At 31.1% G+C, this 15,120-nt stretch overlaps 1 protein-coding gene across 1 annotated transcript; it reads left to right on the plus strand.

Moving 5' to 3' along the window:
* Window positions 1-1,687: 1,687 nt before the first annotated feature.
* LOC119671735 (glutathione hydrolase 1 proenzyme-like) lies at window positions 1,688-15,108 on the plus strand. Its single transcript, XM_038082496.1, has 7 exons — window positions 1,688-1,887; window positions 11,695-11,856; window positions 11,924-12,138; window positions 12,669-13,062; window positions 13,819-14,256; window positions 14,312-14,552; window positions 14,616-15,108. The coding sequence occupies exons 1-7, from the start codon at window positions 1,883-1,885 to the stop codon at window positions 14,904-14,906; spliced, it is 1,746 nt and encodes a 581-aa protein (XP_037938424.1). The 5' UTR covers window positions 1,688-1,882; the 3' UTR covers window positions 14,907-15,108.
* Window positions 15,109-15,120: the final 12 nt, after the last annotated feature.

Consider the following 15,120-nt stretch of genomic DNA (forward strand, 5'->3'; position numbering starts at 1 on the left):
CAAACTGGTTGTGTGCGTCTTATGCATTATTAAAAAAATTATATCGAATAATTTATAGAAATTATTAGATTTTATTGATATGTATTTTAATTACCTAATTATTTATTTCTTTTCAAAGTTTTGATATTTTACTTTACATTGTCTTAAAATATATAATACCCTTCACACATATTTGTAACAATTGTATTATATTGTATTATATGCGACGCTCACAAAATAAAAACTTCTGCTCCTTTCCGAACTAGTATCCACCTTGGTGACACTGTGCCAGACGGATTTTCACTCCCGCCGATATGTCGTCCCACAGGCCAACCTGTTTGTATTCGTGTTATCTATCCTTTATATTTTTTAAATTTACTTTTTTCTTGTCTCCAAATTTTTATATAATATGCGACAAACATCCAAGTTATTTCGCTTTCTATTATACTTTCCTCTACTGTGACCATCGTCACATCGTGAGCGCCGTCGCTTTCCCATTTTTTTTTAAACATTTAAACAAAAATATCTATGGATCGTGAATATCTGTTTATGATAGTAAGTTAGGTCATCGTTTCTTATTCTAGACATATATTCAGTGAGGTACAAGTTTGGGTTTCCATCCATCGTTTCTTTTAGCGTTCCATCTTTACTTCCAAAATGTAATTATTCGCTCTCAAAATTTGTCAAAATTATGAAAATATTATCTTTTTATCATTTAAAAATATTTGAGTTGTTTAATACAATACAAAGAATTTTGAATAATTATGCAAGGTTTCTTCATAACCCCTCTCTTATCACTTCATCAGTCTAAGCAATAACTGATCTCACATCTGCATACCTCCCCAAGGAACCTGTAATCATTCTGAGATTCGATAACGCGGTGTTGGTAAGCCTGTCTATCCTTTATGTATTTTTTAGTCGGATCAATCTTGAGGTCGCTAAGGTTGTCATTCGTCCTAATGTAACATGGTACCTTGAAAAGTCTTCTCAAAGCCTGGCTTTGTGCAATTTCTAACTGGCAAATAGTAGTGTTTGAGGCCTTGCTAAACCCTACGCATCCTAATAGTAGTGACGGTCGAATTATTTGGTTATATATCAGTTTACTTAGCATTGAGATTTTTATTTCGTTATATAAAATCTTGTTCAGTAACTTATTTCTAAATATACACGTTCATATCACATAATTTTCCTCATTAAAATAAAACTGCTTCCATTGCTACATCGATTTTGTATATTTTAGCACTTGAGCACATTGCTATTAACTAAATTGTTTAAACAATTAAAGCAATTATTCATTTTATAACAAACTATAAAACTGACATATCATCTATTCTCTGCCTAAAAACCTGAACCAAAGATAATAAATATATATCTTTAACTGAGCATCAAAATGTTGTTTTAAGAGCTAAACTTACTCTCTTAAATTATAGTACAGAGTACAGAGAGAGTGACTTTTTTAATTAGAACTTTTTGAACTGTTATTAAAATACACCTTCAGAAACGGCAGTTTTCACCTGATAACACAGACCAAAAATAATAAATTCTATAGAATTTTGCACAGACTTCGTGAGAGTAGAGTAGATCAACAACTTATCGCTTATTGGATCGTTGCGCTCTCCGGTGTGCCGCTCTATTGAAAATTTAGATTTTGTTAACATTTTTTTAAATGGTTATTAATCTTGACAGGTTTTAATGTGGGGCTTTCAAGCAAACAATCAGTTGACGTTCACGGCTGTGAGGGTACAGTTCGTGCGGTGCCCAGAACAAAGTTTCGGTGTCAGGTCAAAGCTTTTTATAAATAATACTTCTGCAGGTCCTTGGGGAAGAAATATTGGAGTGTTGAGCATTCTATTTTAAATAATTAAAATTTAAAATATTAAAGTAAATTTCATTGTTAGAAAAAATGAAGTAAGTGGATATTATTGCAATAATTAACTTTTATATAAAAATGACCGCGTTATCAAGCATTAAATTGGAAAAATATGGACGTCTAATGTTTTTTCAAGTTTTTAATTATTTTTCTACTAAAAGTTAAATAAAAAAGTGTTTAATTAGTTAAAAAAAGTTAACTAATTTTGTTCTATATTTATTTATTTTATTTTTTCGAACGTTAATGACAAAATGTAACTAATGATCGTGTAAACTAATTCATTCTCTTTTAATTGTTGCATTTTATTTGGAATTATTTAGAAAATGTTTAAATAGTTTCTGAATATTTTGTAATTAATTTTAACTGCTTTTTTCTGTCGTGATCGTGACTTCATGGAATATTCAATAAGTAATAGAAAGCAAATATTGCAAAAATTATAAAAAATTGTAAAAAACGAAACGAGTTTTAAAAGCTTCATGGATTTACGTATTTACCCGTATTTTTTAAATTTTATTTAAGTTTTTATAAAATTTACGTTTGGAGTGTGAGAAATGTATAAGCCGCAAATTTATAAAAACTTTTTGACGTAAACAAAATAAATATCGCGTATCCCTGGGTTTCACAAAATTTTTTGCTATTCAATCCAAGGTGAAGACGTGCTTTACCTACAACTCATGTGCTATGCTATTAATGGAACGATAGGTTATATTTGTTTGGGAATTTTTTTTTCATTCTCTCTACTCACTTCTATGGCCTTCTACTTGAACCGTTATGCGATATAATTATTATAGAACATAATTATCGCTTAAGCATATATATATATGTGCTAGCAATGAATGAAATTTCGCAGATCCAATAAACTAAGAATTAATATATCTTTCCTTCTATCTACTTACGTGAGTATATATTTTTTACGAAAACTTTTCAGGAATCAATATCAGTTAGCATTACAGATTAGAGTTAGGTTTATGACTCTCCCGTTTAAGAACACGCTTATGAAACTATGTACTTTCTAATTATGATTGTGAGTGAATGGAATTCATCAAACTACTAAATACTTTCAAGCTTTAAATTAAATAAACTATATTATATGTTACACTCAAGTGGAGTAATAGGGATTATTGTCAGCGTCTACGAGAATTTTTCACTCTATGGTCTATAATCATTATTATTGCTTTTGGCGGAGACAATGCGACTTATAAGATTTATTGTATTTATCGCTGAAGGAAGTTACAGAAGCTAACTATTGGCAAACCTAAAAACGTATCTTTTTCCAAGATCTCAACCTATACAGTTTAATGAAATCTGTATATAGGTGCTAGGCTTTGTTTCCTTAGATAATATTAAGGTATGTAGTGATAAGTAAAACGAAATTTTCATTCTGCATTTTACAGATATTCCAAGTAATGATAACCCTTACTCCTAATCTTTAAAAAGTAGTAGTTAACAGGAAATTCTATTAAGAAACCAGTCATTAATCATAAGTTTAAATCTATTTAGGCTGAAAAATCTATCGGCTTTATTGTCGTTGACTTGAATAAATTGTTTATATTGTCTTGCCAAACAGTTTATATAAAATACAATGCTTCTAATTACAATTATAATCTCACAAGTACATATCAATCCAAAAACTAGTTTTATAACGCTTTATACTAGTTCTATAAAGGTAGTTAGCGCCAGTACTAAGTTTCAAAAATCTTCGAAGGAAGAAACAAGCATTCCACCTGTTTTATTGCCGTTGAATGGCACTTGACTAGGTTTTCAAACGATTGAGCCAAGACAACTCACTAAAAATATTCTAACTGAATTTAACCCTTACTTTAAAAGTCCAGAATTTATTACACGCGCCTATGGGTCAAAAAATCAATGGCCTGTTTGAGTTACAATAACAGCAATTCCATGACCTTTGCAAGATGTGTAGATTTCAAAGTAATAATTTTTAATAATGGTCTGTTTTTTAGATTCAGATTTTTGAGCGTCAATTCTGAGCACTGAAGTCAGGGTCTTGCGAGCTCTTTGATACATCGGATAGGAGAAATCCCTATCCAAAGCTTAGATATATTTATATCAGCTTCAAAAAAAGAACTTACCGCCATGTGGTCAGTTGGTTCAGAAACCATGTTCACACACATCATCGAGTGACTGTTTTCAATTTGCTATTATTATCAATTATTTTAGAACGTTTTCAAACTCAATCTTATCTGCCTTAAACTTCAAGATGTTATTTAAAAACGCAAGTGGTTCAAAAATAGAATGTTTGTCTTATTAGGCTTTCTCATATATAAGTTTAAAAAGCCCAGACAAAATAAACATGTTTTTATTAAAGTTTGTAAAATACGTGCATCTTCAGTTGTTTATTTACGACTTAATAATTTATTTTATTCAACTTAACTTCTGTTTAAAAATTTGTGAAATTAAAGGCATTAAGTCATATCATTTCACCTAAAAAACATATACGTTTATTCGGGCCGTGCAATTCCCATGTATAGTAAATATGTAGATCTATTGAATCTGAAAAGGAAGTGATGAGCTTCTGTTGTCGAGATGTCCACAGAATACCTTAATCATTTAAGCCAATCGTCTTTAAAAAATAAAAGAAAATTAATCTAAAGTATATTCTCTAATGTAGATTTGTGGATTTAACAATTTTTATAGCATCATTTTTCTCTTATCACTTCCCTATTAATTTTCAGCATAATAAGCAACTTAATCAAATGGATATAATAATCAACAATAGCAAATAATTTTTTCTATCTTGTGTACTTTGATTTATTACTGCTAAAATATGGGGGAATACCTCTCTCTCTTTCTCTGTGAGTTTTAGATAACTGATATTGTTTGATTTATATAAAGACTTCATTCTTTATAGGCACATTCATATGATTTATAAATCTTTTTGAGTGATAATTTTTATTTTTCTAGATAGCTTCGTGGATATATAGAATTTTTAAATAATTAGTAAATATTTTTGTTTTGTGGGACTGTACATTTTTTCTAAATTATAAGATACAATATTGAAATATAAATAATTAATTTGATTTTAACATTTACTAGTTATTAAATCCACACGAATGAATTTTTTTTAGAATATTTGAAAACCGGATATGATGCGCTTCGGTATTAAAGTTTATAAGAATTTTATTTAAATAATCGAGAGAATAAAGCTTAATAATTGATTTTAATATTCCTTTCTGTCAGACTGAGTGTTTGCAAGTACAGAATATATACTTTCTCTTACCATTGAATCATTGCCAAGGCGGCGCCACGTCGTCTCTACCTGGAACAAGATAACTGCATCCAGAGAAAAACACTGAGCCGGCAACACCCCGAACATGGGGTAATATTTAGAAATCCTCCATGAGAAGCATTCTTGACTTCATTCCAAAGGTGGCGTCATGTCTTCTCTGCCTGCTGAAGGATGATCATTGTAGTAATATTATTTGAAGCTGTCAGCTTCAATACCCAAATGATATTAGAAAACCCATTAAAAAGAAACATGCTGGACTTCCTTCAAAAGGCTACTTCTTCTGTATTGACAAAATTTGTATTTAGGAATCATAACTGGATATTCGATTGCTATCTTCTGTCGCTCATTACGCTCATTACTGTAAAAAAAAAATAAATGGATAATGATGAATATTACTGAAGTATTTTATCTAGATTTATAATATGTATGAATGTGGCAACACTTACGTCTTATTCTTGATTTTTTATATATTGTCTGGCGTGTAATTAATAGGAATAGCTCAACAGCATGAATTCTGAAATTATAGAATAATGATTACACTTGCTAGCCTACTATCTTAAAAGATTTGTTCGACTGGTGAAAAATACAACGATTACAATATTATTCGATTAAAGTTTTCAGACTATTTTGTTCTGGAACCGGTGTTATTCGATGATAGTCCAAAATCCTAAGTTTTTAGATTCTAAAGATTAATTTTTAAGGTTAATTTTTTCTTGCTGATAATGGCATGTCTTTTTATGACAAAAGAAACTATTTAAAAGTTAGACGGATTCGAATAGCAAAGAAAGATTAATTTTGATGTTAATGACTTCATTATCTGTTACATACAATCTATTATATCTTATTTAAATTGCAACTTAATCAGTTACTATAAATATAATTAAATTTTTTATTATATGAAAACAAACATATATTTAAACAATAGAGGAAAGTTTTCAGATACTCGATGCATTCATATATATATGTTTATTTATAAATTATTGTTAGAATAATACACATACATATATTGAAGTGAATATCTTAGTAAAAATGTAATAGATATAAATATATATTTTGTTTTGAGTAGAAAAAATCTTTTTTATTTATATTTTCTAATAAAACATTTTTGTTGGAATGAGTTTTTTTACCACTTGTTCAAACACATACAATATAAACAAATATTAAAATATAAAATACATATATTACATATACTAAATTATAATATATATGCTACTTTATTATCGTTGTCAGTACTAAATCCATTGTTAAGTGCTTAGTTAACTAAATTCGTCTTTGGCACAGACGATAGGAATTCATTAAATTCGTGAAGATACTAAATCATCAAGATATATGGAATAGAATAATTAAATGTTTGTATATATACAATTTTAAATTATAATATTTTCATAACAAACATTTATTTTATTTATTATTGTTGAATCCAGTATCAATTAAGATTTCAATAGATTGTTTGACAAGTTAATCCTTATATCACTTATAAAAAGTAATGAGCAATAAATTTGTTTACTTATTAAATTCCCCAAGATTAGATTGTACAATTGATTTGATAATGACAATAATTTTGTATAAGCTATTAATAATTATATATAAATATATATTAAAATAAGACACATATATTATCTTTAAATGAGTTTCAATTGTATACTCACACTATTTTGAAAGAAATTTTATGACGACATATGACACAGCAAATTAAAGTTGCTTATTAGAGATTTAATATACATATAGAGTTTACCGTAATTGATGTATTGATACAAGGCATCACTCAACGCCCCATTGCAATCTCTTTAGTAATTCCGCCGGTACCAATGAAGATATGTGTGTTAGATATAACTTCTATCTTAGAACGATAAGAGGCCTATCTAAAACCTCTGCTACAATGTGGGTTGTAGCAACCGGTGGTGAATACGCAACTCTACGCCGAATGTGAACCAAAACTGAACATTTTCCCCGCGTAAGTTTGGGTATTAACCACAGCCACTATGAGTCTAACCTCAACTGATCAGCATAGCCGAAGCTCCGGGCCCACTGATCCCCGTAGTACCAGATACTCACTTCTGGTCAGGTGTCGCATCTCACTTACTACCATGCACACTTCTAACACAAGTGTCGGCGTGGTACCGGTATTTCAGTCGCCTCTTAGGACAGGCATACCTTACCTCGGGAATATTGTAACCCCTTCACCGAGGGAGGTAGTTACACAGACTTACCAACAACCAATATTCTGTTTTATTAAGGAGGAATATCTTGTCGGTATTTTATATTTTGAGGACAAATCAGATTGGTAGTGGACAAAGTAATATAGGGTAACTATTAGCACTTTTATATGATCTTGCTTCATAACAGCATGCTAATGTTATACCTATATATCAGTACAATAATTAGAATTGAGTTTTGAAAAAGTTTTAAAAATATATATATGGTATTTGTGTATTTAAATTAGTCATTAGTATTATTCTTCCTAAATGAAGCGATTACTTATTATAAGTGAATGCCTCATTAACTTGATATGACCAAAAATAAAAGTTTGCGTGGTTATTTCAAAAAAAGCAATATTTTTTTTAGACACGTATTCTTAATTACATACTAAATTAGTAATTATATATCAATAACACTAATTAAAAATTTTTGTCAATGGAAATAATGGAAATATCTCCAAATAAATTCTTACAATAGTTCACATACCGATGAGGAGTTTTTATCAAGAACAACAGAAACATCAAAAGATAAAGTAATTGTTATTAAAAATTAATTTTGGAATTTTAACATCACATTACACTAATAAATAATAATAAACATATATGAGTAAATGAAATTTTTGTTGACGTCATTTTAGAAACTGATAACGGCTGATAAAACGTTTAATCAAAGTGGAGACTCCAAAATTCAAAAATTAAACCAATGCACCTTGTTTTCTATTACGGATTTATTATTCTTTTAAATCAGTTAAAATATTTCACAACTGATTACCAAAGCGACCTTGAAGCAATCCACTATTATTAAAAAAATCACCTTGTAAATATAATGCAATATTGTATCTGAAACTCCCGATACCTTCTTGTTAAGACTTTTAACAATATTACGTACAATAATCTTAATTCAATTGAAAAACTATGTTTCATCATTTAAGAGAGTGATAAACCTATCATCAGTTTACTGGAAATGATGTGATTTCACTTTATATATACAATTTTTCGATATCTTTAGTAGTGGAGGCGAACGTGAGAGACGATGGAAGAGGTGCCGATATCGTTGCTATGTAGCTTCTAGAGAACTTGATATATATGTAAATTTCAAATATTTTAAAACTTTACTGATATCTTCCTATATAAGTTAGTTATATACAAGTTGATAAGGATTAGCGACATACTGGCAACTGTACTCACTGAGTTGAGAACTGAGTTGAGAACTGAGTTGAGAACTACTCTCCCCTTCTGACATTAGGAGTTTATCAACGTTCGATGTTCTGGCTTTCATTTGGAAGGCTGAATGTCTTCTGTTCGGTAAGGGTCTGTTGCAGCACAAAAGATCAACCATGGTCGCAGTGCGCCGTTCCCTTGGGAGCTAGTACCTCGTTAATTCCTATACCTAAGTCTTATAATCTGTTTATTGATTATTCAATGTCGAAGATTAAATATTCCTTTTACAATTACTTTTATTTTCATAGCATCTTGAGCTTCATTAACGATTCGAAATGGTTTTAAGTCCTTCAAGCTGTATGCTGCAACACAATAGCTCAACTGACCTAAATTCAACGCCATCATAATAACCTAACATTTTTTAAATTTTAATTGAACTGTTATTATAACATTAAGAATATTTCTTTTGTAGTATAAAAGAAAATTGTTAATAAATTATTTTATCTGTGCTCCACTCTGCACTTTTACAATAAAAGTAGAACCCCTGTACGAGCACATTTGATATTCCTATATAGGTCCTAATGAATAATAGCGGTTCTACTTACCAATATCAACACTTGAGAATATTAACATAACTATATTTAAATATAGAACATTACTGATTAATTTATTTATATAAATAAGAAATGCATAACTTGTTAATGGTATGAGCACTTCAACTGTAATACCCAAAAATACTATTAATCTATCACGTATTAAATTCGTACGATCTGGAACGACCGCACACTTCTAATGACTCGCTTTTAAAGTTAAAAGTCATGTACAATTGATTTACAATCAATAATTATATGAAAAGTGAGAAAAATATTCGCACTATAATTGCTTTATCTGATTCTACCGAAGCAATTATTGTATGTGCGGTGTACACACGTTTGATATCTGATCTAGACATGAATTGTCTGAAAACTATTGAGTGTGACGTGTTGAAAATGTAATCGTTTATGATAAGGTGTGCAAATTTAATTAGACGTCACTGGCCTTTTTAATGTAATATTTTTGTTTTATTCATAAATGATATGAACGATCAAATATAGTGCAGTATTTGCTACATCGGTTAGAATAAAATGAGATTGCACTATATAACGAATATAGAGAGCCTTTATCTTATGTCACTTGTAATCAACGTTCTTTTAAGCTTTACTCTTCTATCGAAATGGCCCCAGATCCTAGGGTCTGAGTGACCATTATCCCAAGTGCCGAGTCTATCATCTATTTGTGTATTAGTGGAATCTAAGAGATATAAGTATGGAGTATATATGATTAAAATATCGCATTATCATATCAAAAATCAACCATACCTGATTCTAATTTTTCGACTTTGAAACTGTTAATATATTCTTCTTATTTACGTGTTAGAACTGTTCTAGGAAAAGTACAATATATTATTTATAGCATTATAAAAAGTCAATCGAAAGTATGGGAAGTATAAAATACCTGATAAGCTTTTATTCATTCAATGGCACAAGTTTTTCCATTGTATTTATCTTTATGGCTAACCATAAAAATATTTATAAAGCCAGTATAAGTCTTTTTTGATTTACGGATTCTAATATTATATTAAACAATGGTTTCAATAGCAATTAAGTGTTTTAAAATTTGGTAATAATAAGACATTTATATTTGTACCAATATTCGTACCGATTCGATAACTTCTGTATTGAACTCGCTTAATCTTGAGAAAATGAAATCCAGCTCTTTAAAATATACATTGTGACCGAAAAGTTTCCGGTCATAAATAAATAAAACGCAAAATTCTTAATCTTCATCAATATTTATTTTATCTCCTTCAAAATATGCTCCATTAGAAGCGATACACAAATGCCAACGTTTCTTCCAATCATAAAAACATTTTTTATAGGCGCTTTCCGGTATGGCTTTGAGTTCCCTCTGCGAATTCTGTTTTACGTCTTCTATGGATTCAAAACGCGTTCCTCTGAGTGGTAATTTGAGGTTGGGAAACAGGAAAAAGTCACACGGTGCAAGATCAGGTGAATACGGTGGCTGTTCGATGGTATTTATTGAATGTTTGGCCTTAAAATCGTTGATAATGTTGAACAAATTGAGGTGAATCGGAACAAGCCGGGCGTTGACACGTCGCATACACAAATTGTCCACCAAAATCAAACGAGCCATCTCACGACCGATGCCTAGCTCTCGTGCTATCTCTCTAACACTCACATGAGGATTTTTGAACACGATTTCCTTTGCCTTTTCAATGTTTTCGTCGGTGGTAGAGGTCGAAGGTCGTCCAGAACGCGGCATGTCTTCGACGGTCGTACGACAGTCCTGAAAGGCTTTGTACCACTCATAAACTTGAGTTTTCGATAAAACTGATTCCCCATAAGCCTTTTGTAGCATTCGCAACGATTCTGCACACGAAATTTCGTTCGAAAAACAAAATTTGATGCAAACTCTTTGTTCAATATTTTTTTCCATTGTTTTTTTCGCAACGCACTACTGAGGTGAACTGGTTTCAACAGCTGCCGTAAACGAACTGTCCGACAGATCGCGCTCATTTTTGCATAGTAATTAAGGACAGTGCTGCCAAACTACATAAACTTAAAATATCGAAAAATATACAGCGCGCGAATTTTAAATGAGAACCTCCGAAAACCTTTCGGTCACAATGTATAGTAGTTGCAATTATTATAGTATAAAAACCCCATTAAATCAAATTTTAAATCAATGTCTTACACGGACTTCAAAGTGAATCAGCTCTACTATCAAACTAACGAGAGTGTTAAGTAACTTTATTACGATGTTGTTATAGAGAGGGAATATGCTGTTCACGCATGATTACTTTAACTTCTAGAACAAATACTAGCCCAAATCTAAGGTATATAGTACATAAGATACGGTAATTTTACTCCAACCACACTTTTGTTGAGGACGCCAGGGCTACACCCATGTTATCGTTGGATATATTCCATAACATGTAGAACTATCTGCCATCAGTTATACATTATGATGTTCCAGTTTTCCGAAAAATAATAAGCTTAACAAGACATTGAACTGCCGGCTTTTGTTTACGTACCAAACACTTCATTTCAACTTCTACGAATGTTTGCAGACTTTTGATTTTACATCTATATTGGCAATACTATTAGGCCTTATTTTTAAAAATCCTACAGATCAATAATAGATTTATTTATTATACATATGTTTATTTTCATTGATAGATTGGTTTGTAATAAAAAGTTTGTGATAATAGTTGTCATCGCTGCTATCTTGGTAGCCGCACTAACATTAGGTCTGGTCTTTGGTCTAAAGAGCAAGAATAAAGAAGGACTAATTGTAGCTGCAGTTGTGTCAAATGGCAGAGGCTGTGCAGAAGTTGGCAGGTATGTGACTGAAAAAAAATGTACGCATATATACAAAAAATGAATATAAAAATCAAAATGAATGTAGTCATATGCTCGATGATGGTGGCTCGGCAGTGGATGCAGCCATAGCGACGCTACTCTGTGAAGGTGCATTGTTACCACATAGCATGGGAATTGGTGGTGGTTTCGTAGCAACGGTCTATCAAAAATCTTCCAGAAAAATTGAGACATTAATAGCTCGAGAATCTGCACCTGCAGCCGCACATAAGGATATGTTTTTAGGACAAACTGCTGTTACAGGTATGTTTCGTGACAGAACTTCTGATAAGTAATATATATATATGTCTGATATGAGGAACTTCTTAACGAGTGATATTCTGATTAGATTTACTAATTGTCTCCTATTAGATTGTAGTCCCAGTGCGGAAATGATCTATCTATCTATTATATATACAGAAATCTATATTACAAACCATCAAAGCTAAGAGAACCCTAGGTTTTGCATGTTTCGCAATAGTCGTTTAGTTATGCCGACACAACAACAACAGCTGTCTATAGCGAAATAAATACTATTAACTTTTTTCACACATTATTAAGTTATCTTAATTTGTTTTTAATGGCACATTTCTTATTATTACGAAATACAATCAACTTCAAAAATATTTTATCTTGCATCTTTATTATTTTACACATTAATGTTTATAACTTATTATTAACTAAAATAGCTCAGTTTTATGATACCCAATTTCTGAAATGATTAGCTTAATTTGTATAATGCGCCTTTAACATAATAAGTGCGATTATTTAATTAATTATATTTTTGTTCTAAGGGGCGCGTGCTGGCGCTGTGCCCGGTGAACTGCTGGGCTACTGGGAACTGCATAAAAAATATGGTCGCTTGCCATGGAAGACACTATTCCAACCAACAATAAAATTATGCTTAGAAGGACATTACGTATCTAAATATCTAGCAGCTGCACTAGTATCTGAAGAAACAGAGATACGAAATGAACCCTCAATGTCCGAAGTATTCGTGAAGCCAGATGGTTCATTGTACGTAGAAGGTGATACCATGAAGCGTACAAAACTTGGCGAGACCTTAAACACCATTGCTAATGATGGTGTGGGTACAATGTATGATGGAGGTGAAATTGGTAAAATGTTTGCGGAGGATATCCAAGAATTAGGTGGTATTATAACAGAAGACGATTTGAAAAATTACAAGTAAGTTACACTCATAAATAATAATATTTAGGAACTTGATAACGAATTATTTATTGACACTCTTTTTCTCTCCACTCTCTCTCTCTACATTGTATCTTTTAATATTATATACCTTGAAATTTCATAAATATCAGAAAAATGAAAAGTTCTAACTCTCTCCCTCTTTCACACTTTCAAAAGAAATATGCGAGACAATAGATTTTATTATAAACTATAGGAAACTATAAGAAAAATAAAATCTTAAACTTCAAAATAACCATAAGGAAAAAGTTGCATAGGGTTTTTTTCTCTTCTTTTAGAGATATGTTTAGTAAATCTCAAAAAATTTCTTCACCACCTTTACAATCACTGCTTAAAACTATATTAAACATGTAGTTTCCACTGCGGGTAATTTTACTCTCTGAACCCACTACCTTACCACTATTAAGTGTTGCTTATTACAGCTCTTATTCACCTCCGATTATTATTGGAGAAAAATGGTAAACCTCCAATGAGTTCACCATTCAACAAAGCTGTTGGAACGACATAACATCATCAATTTTAGACATATTAGTAGAATGGTTTCGATTTTTACTCTCTTCACTATCAAAAATTTATATGTTGAATAACCTCAAATGTTCTCACAACGTCAATGTAAAATAATGGAATTTTTAAATAATTAAGTTATTATTTTTCAAAAAATAAAATAAAATGTGTTTTTTTCCAGTGTATCCAAATAAATAATATACTAAATTACTAAACTAATTTATTTTTCAGAGTTAGCTGGGAAGATACTCACCATGTGGTAGCAAATATAACTGGTGGCTATACATTATACACAACTCCACTACCATCCAGTGGCCCATTAATTGCTTTTATGCTTAATGTGCTCAGTGAACGTTATACAGAAGACCATGATATTTACTGGCAACGTGTGATCGAAACGTTCAAGCATGCCTATGGGCAACGGTCCAATTTGGGTGATTTACAGAACGAATCGGAAATGAGTCAGACAATAAACGAAACCTTGATTAATTTATTAAGTCACGATTTCGCTGCAGAAATTCGTTCTCTAATTTTGGATGACAAAACTTTTAATGATTATGCATACTACGGTGCGAACTTCACAGTAGAGGAAGATCATGGCACTGCAAATATGGCTGTCTTAGCACCAAACGGTGATGCAATAACTATAACGAGTACTGTTAATAACTAGTAAATAACTCCAAATACTAAATAATTTTATGAATTAAAAGAAAAATTCTTACAGTTTTGGTTCAAAAGTAGCTTCAAAACGTACCGGTATAATTTTGAATGATGAAATGGATGATTTCTCTACACCGGGCGTAATAAATAGTTTTGGTGTTCCGGCATCTCCAGCAAATTACATTAAGCCCGGTAAACGACCTATGTCATCTATGTGTCCAGCTATTGTACTGGATAAAAATGGTAATGTGCGTATGCTGGTTGGTGCAGCTGGTGGCACTAAAATTACCACATCTGTCGTATCGGTAAGATAAAAATCTTAGTAAGGTTCATAACTTCACTGCTCTACTCTTACTTATATTTTTTAGGCTATCATTAAATATCTTATCTTCAATGATACATTGTCTGAAGCTATAGATGGCGGACGTATACATCATCAACTGGCTCCAATGGTTATAGATACTGAATCTAAAGTACCTCAAAGTGTACAAAACTACTTACGAAAAGTGGGCCACGACTTAAATGTTTTAGGAGCTGGAACTGGCTTTGCTGCTGTAACAGCAATAGGCGTACGCGATGGTATACCTGAACCCTTCTATGATCACAGACGTGTGGGTAGTAAAGTGCAGTTACAAGCAAAGAATAAAATGCAACATTAGAAATAGGAACAAAACTAACTTTCTCAAAAAGTGCTTGTTTAAGTCATTGTAAACTTCTATCTCAGGACTTCTGTAATAGTAATTATTGCTATATCAATTTAAGAATAATTCTACCTTCATGTAAATATATTAAATTCTATAGTTATTTTAGTCTTTGTTATCTAATGTTTCATCTAATGTTGTTTAAAGCAGTGAGATATGTATATATTTAGTT

This window comes from Teleopsis dalmanni, chromosome 1, assembly GCF_002237135.1.
Source record: "Teleopsis dalmanni isolate 2A chromosome 1, ASM223713v2, whole genome shotgun sequence".
In the NCBI taxonomy this organism is placed as follows: Eukaryota; Metazoa; Arthropoda; class Insecta; order Diptera; family Diopsidae; genus Teleopsis; species Teleopsis dalmanni.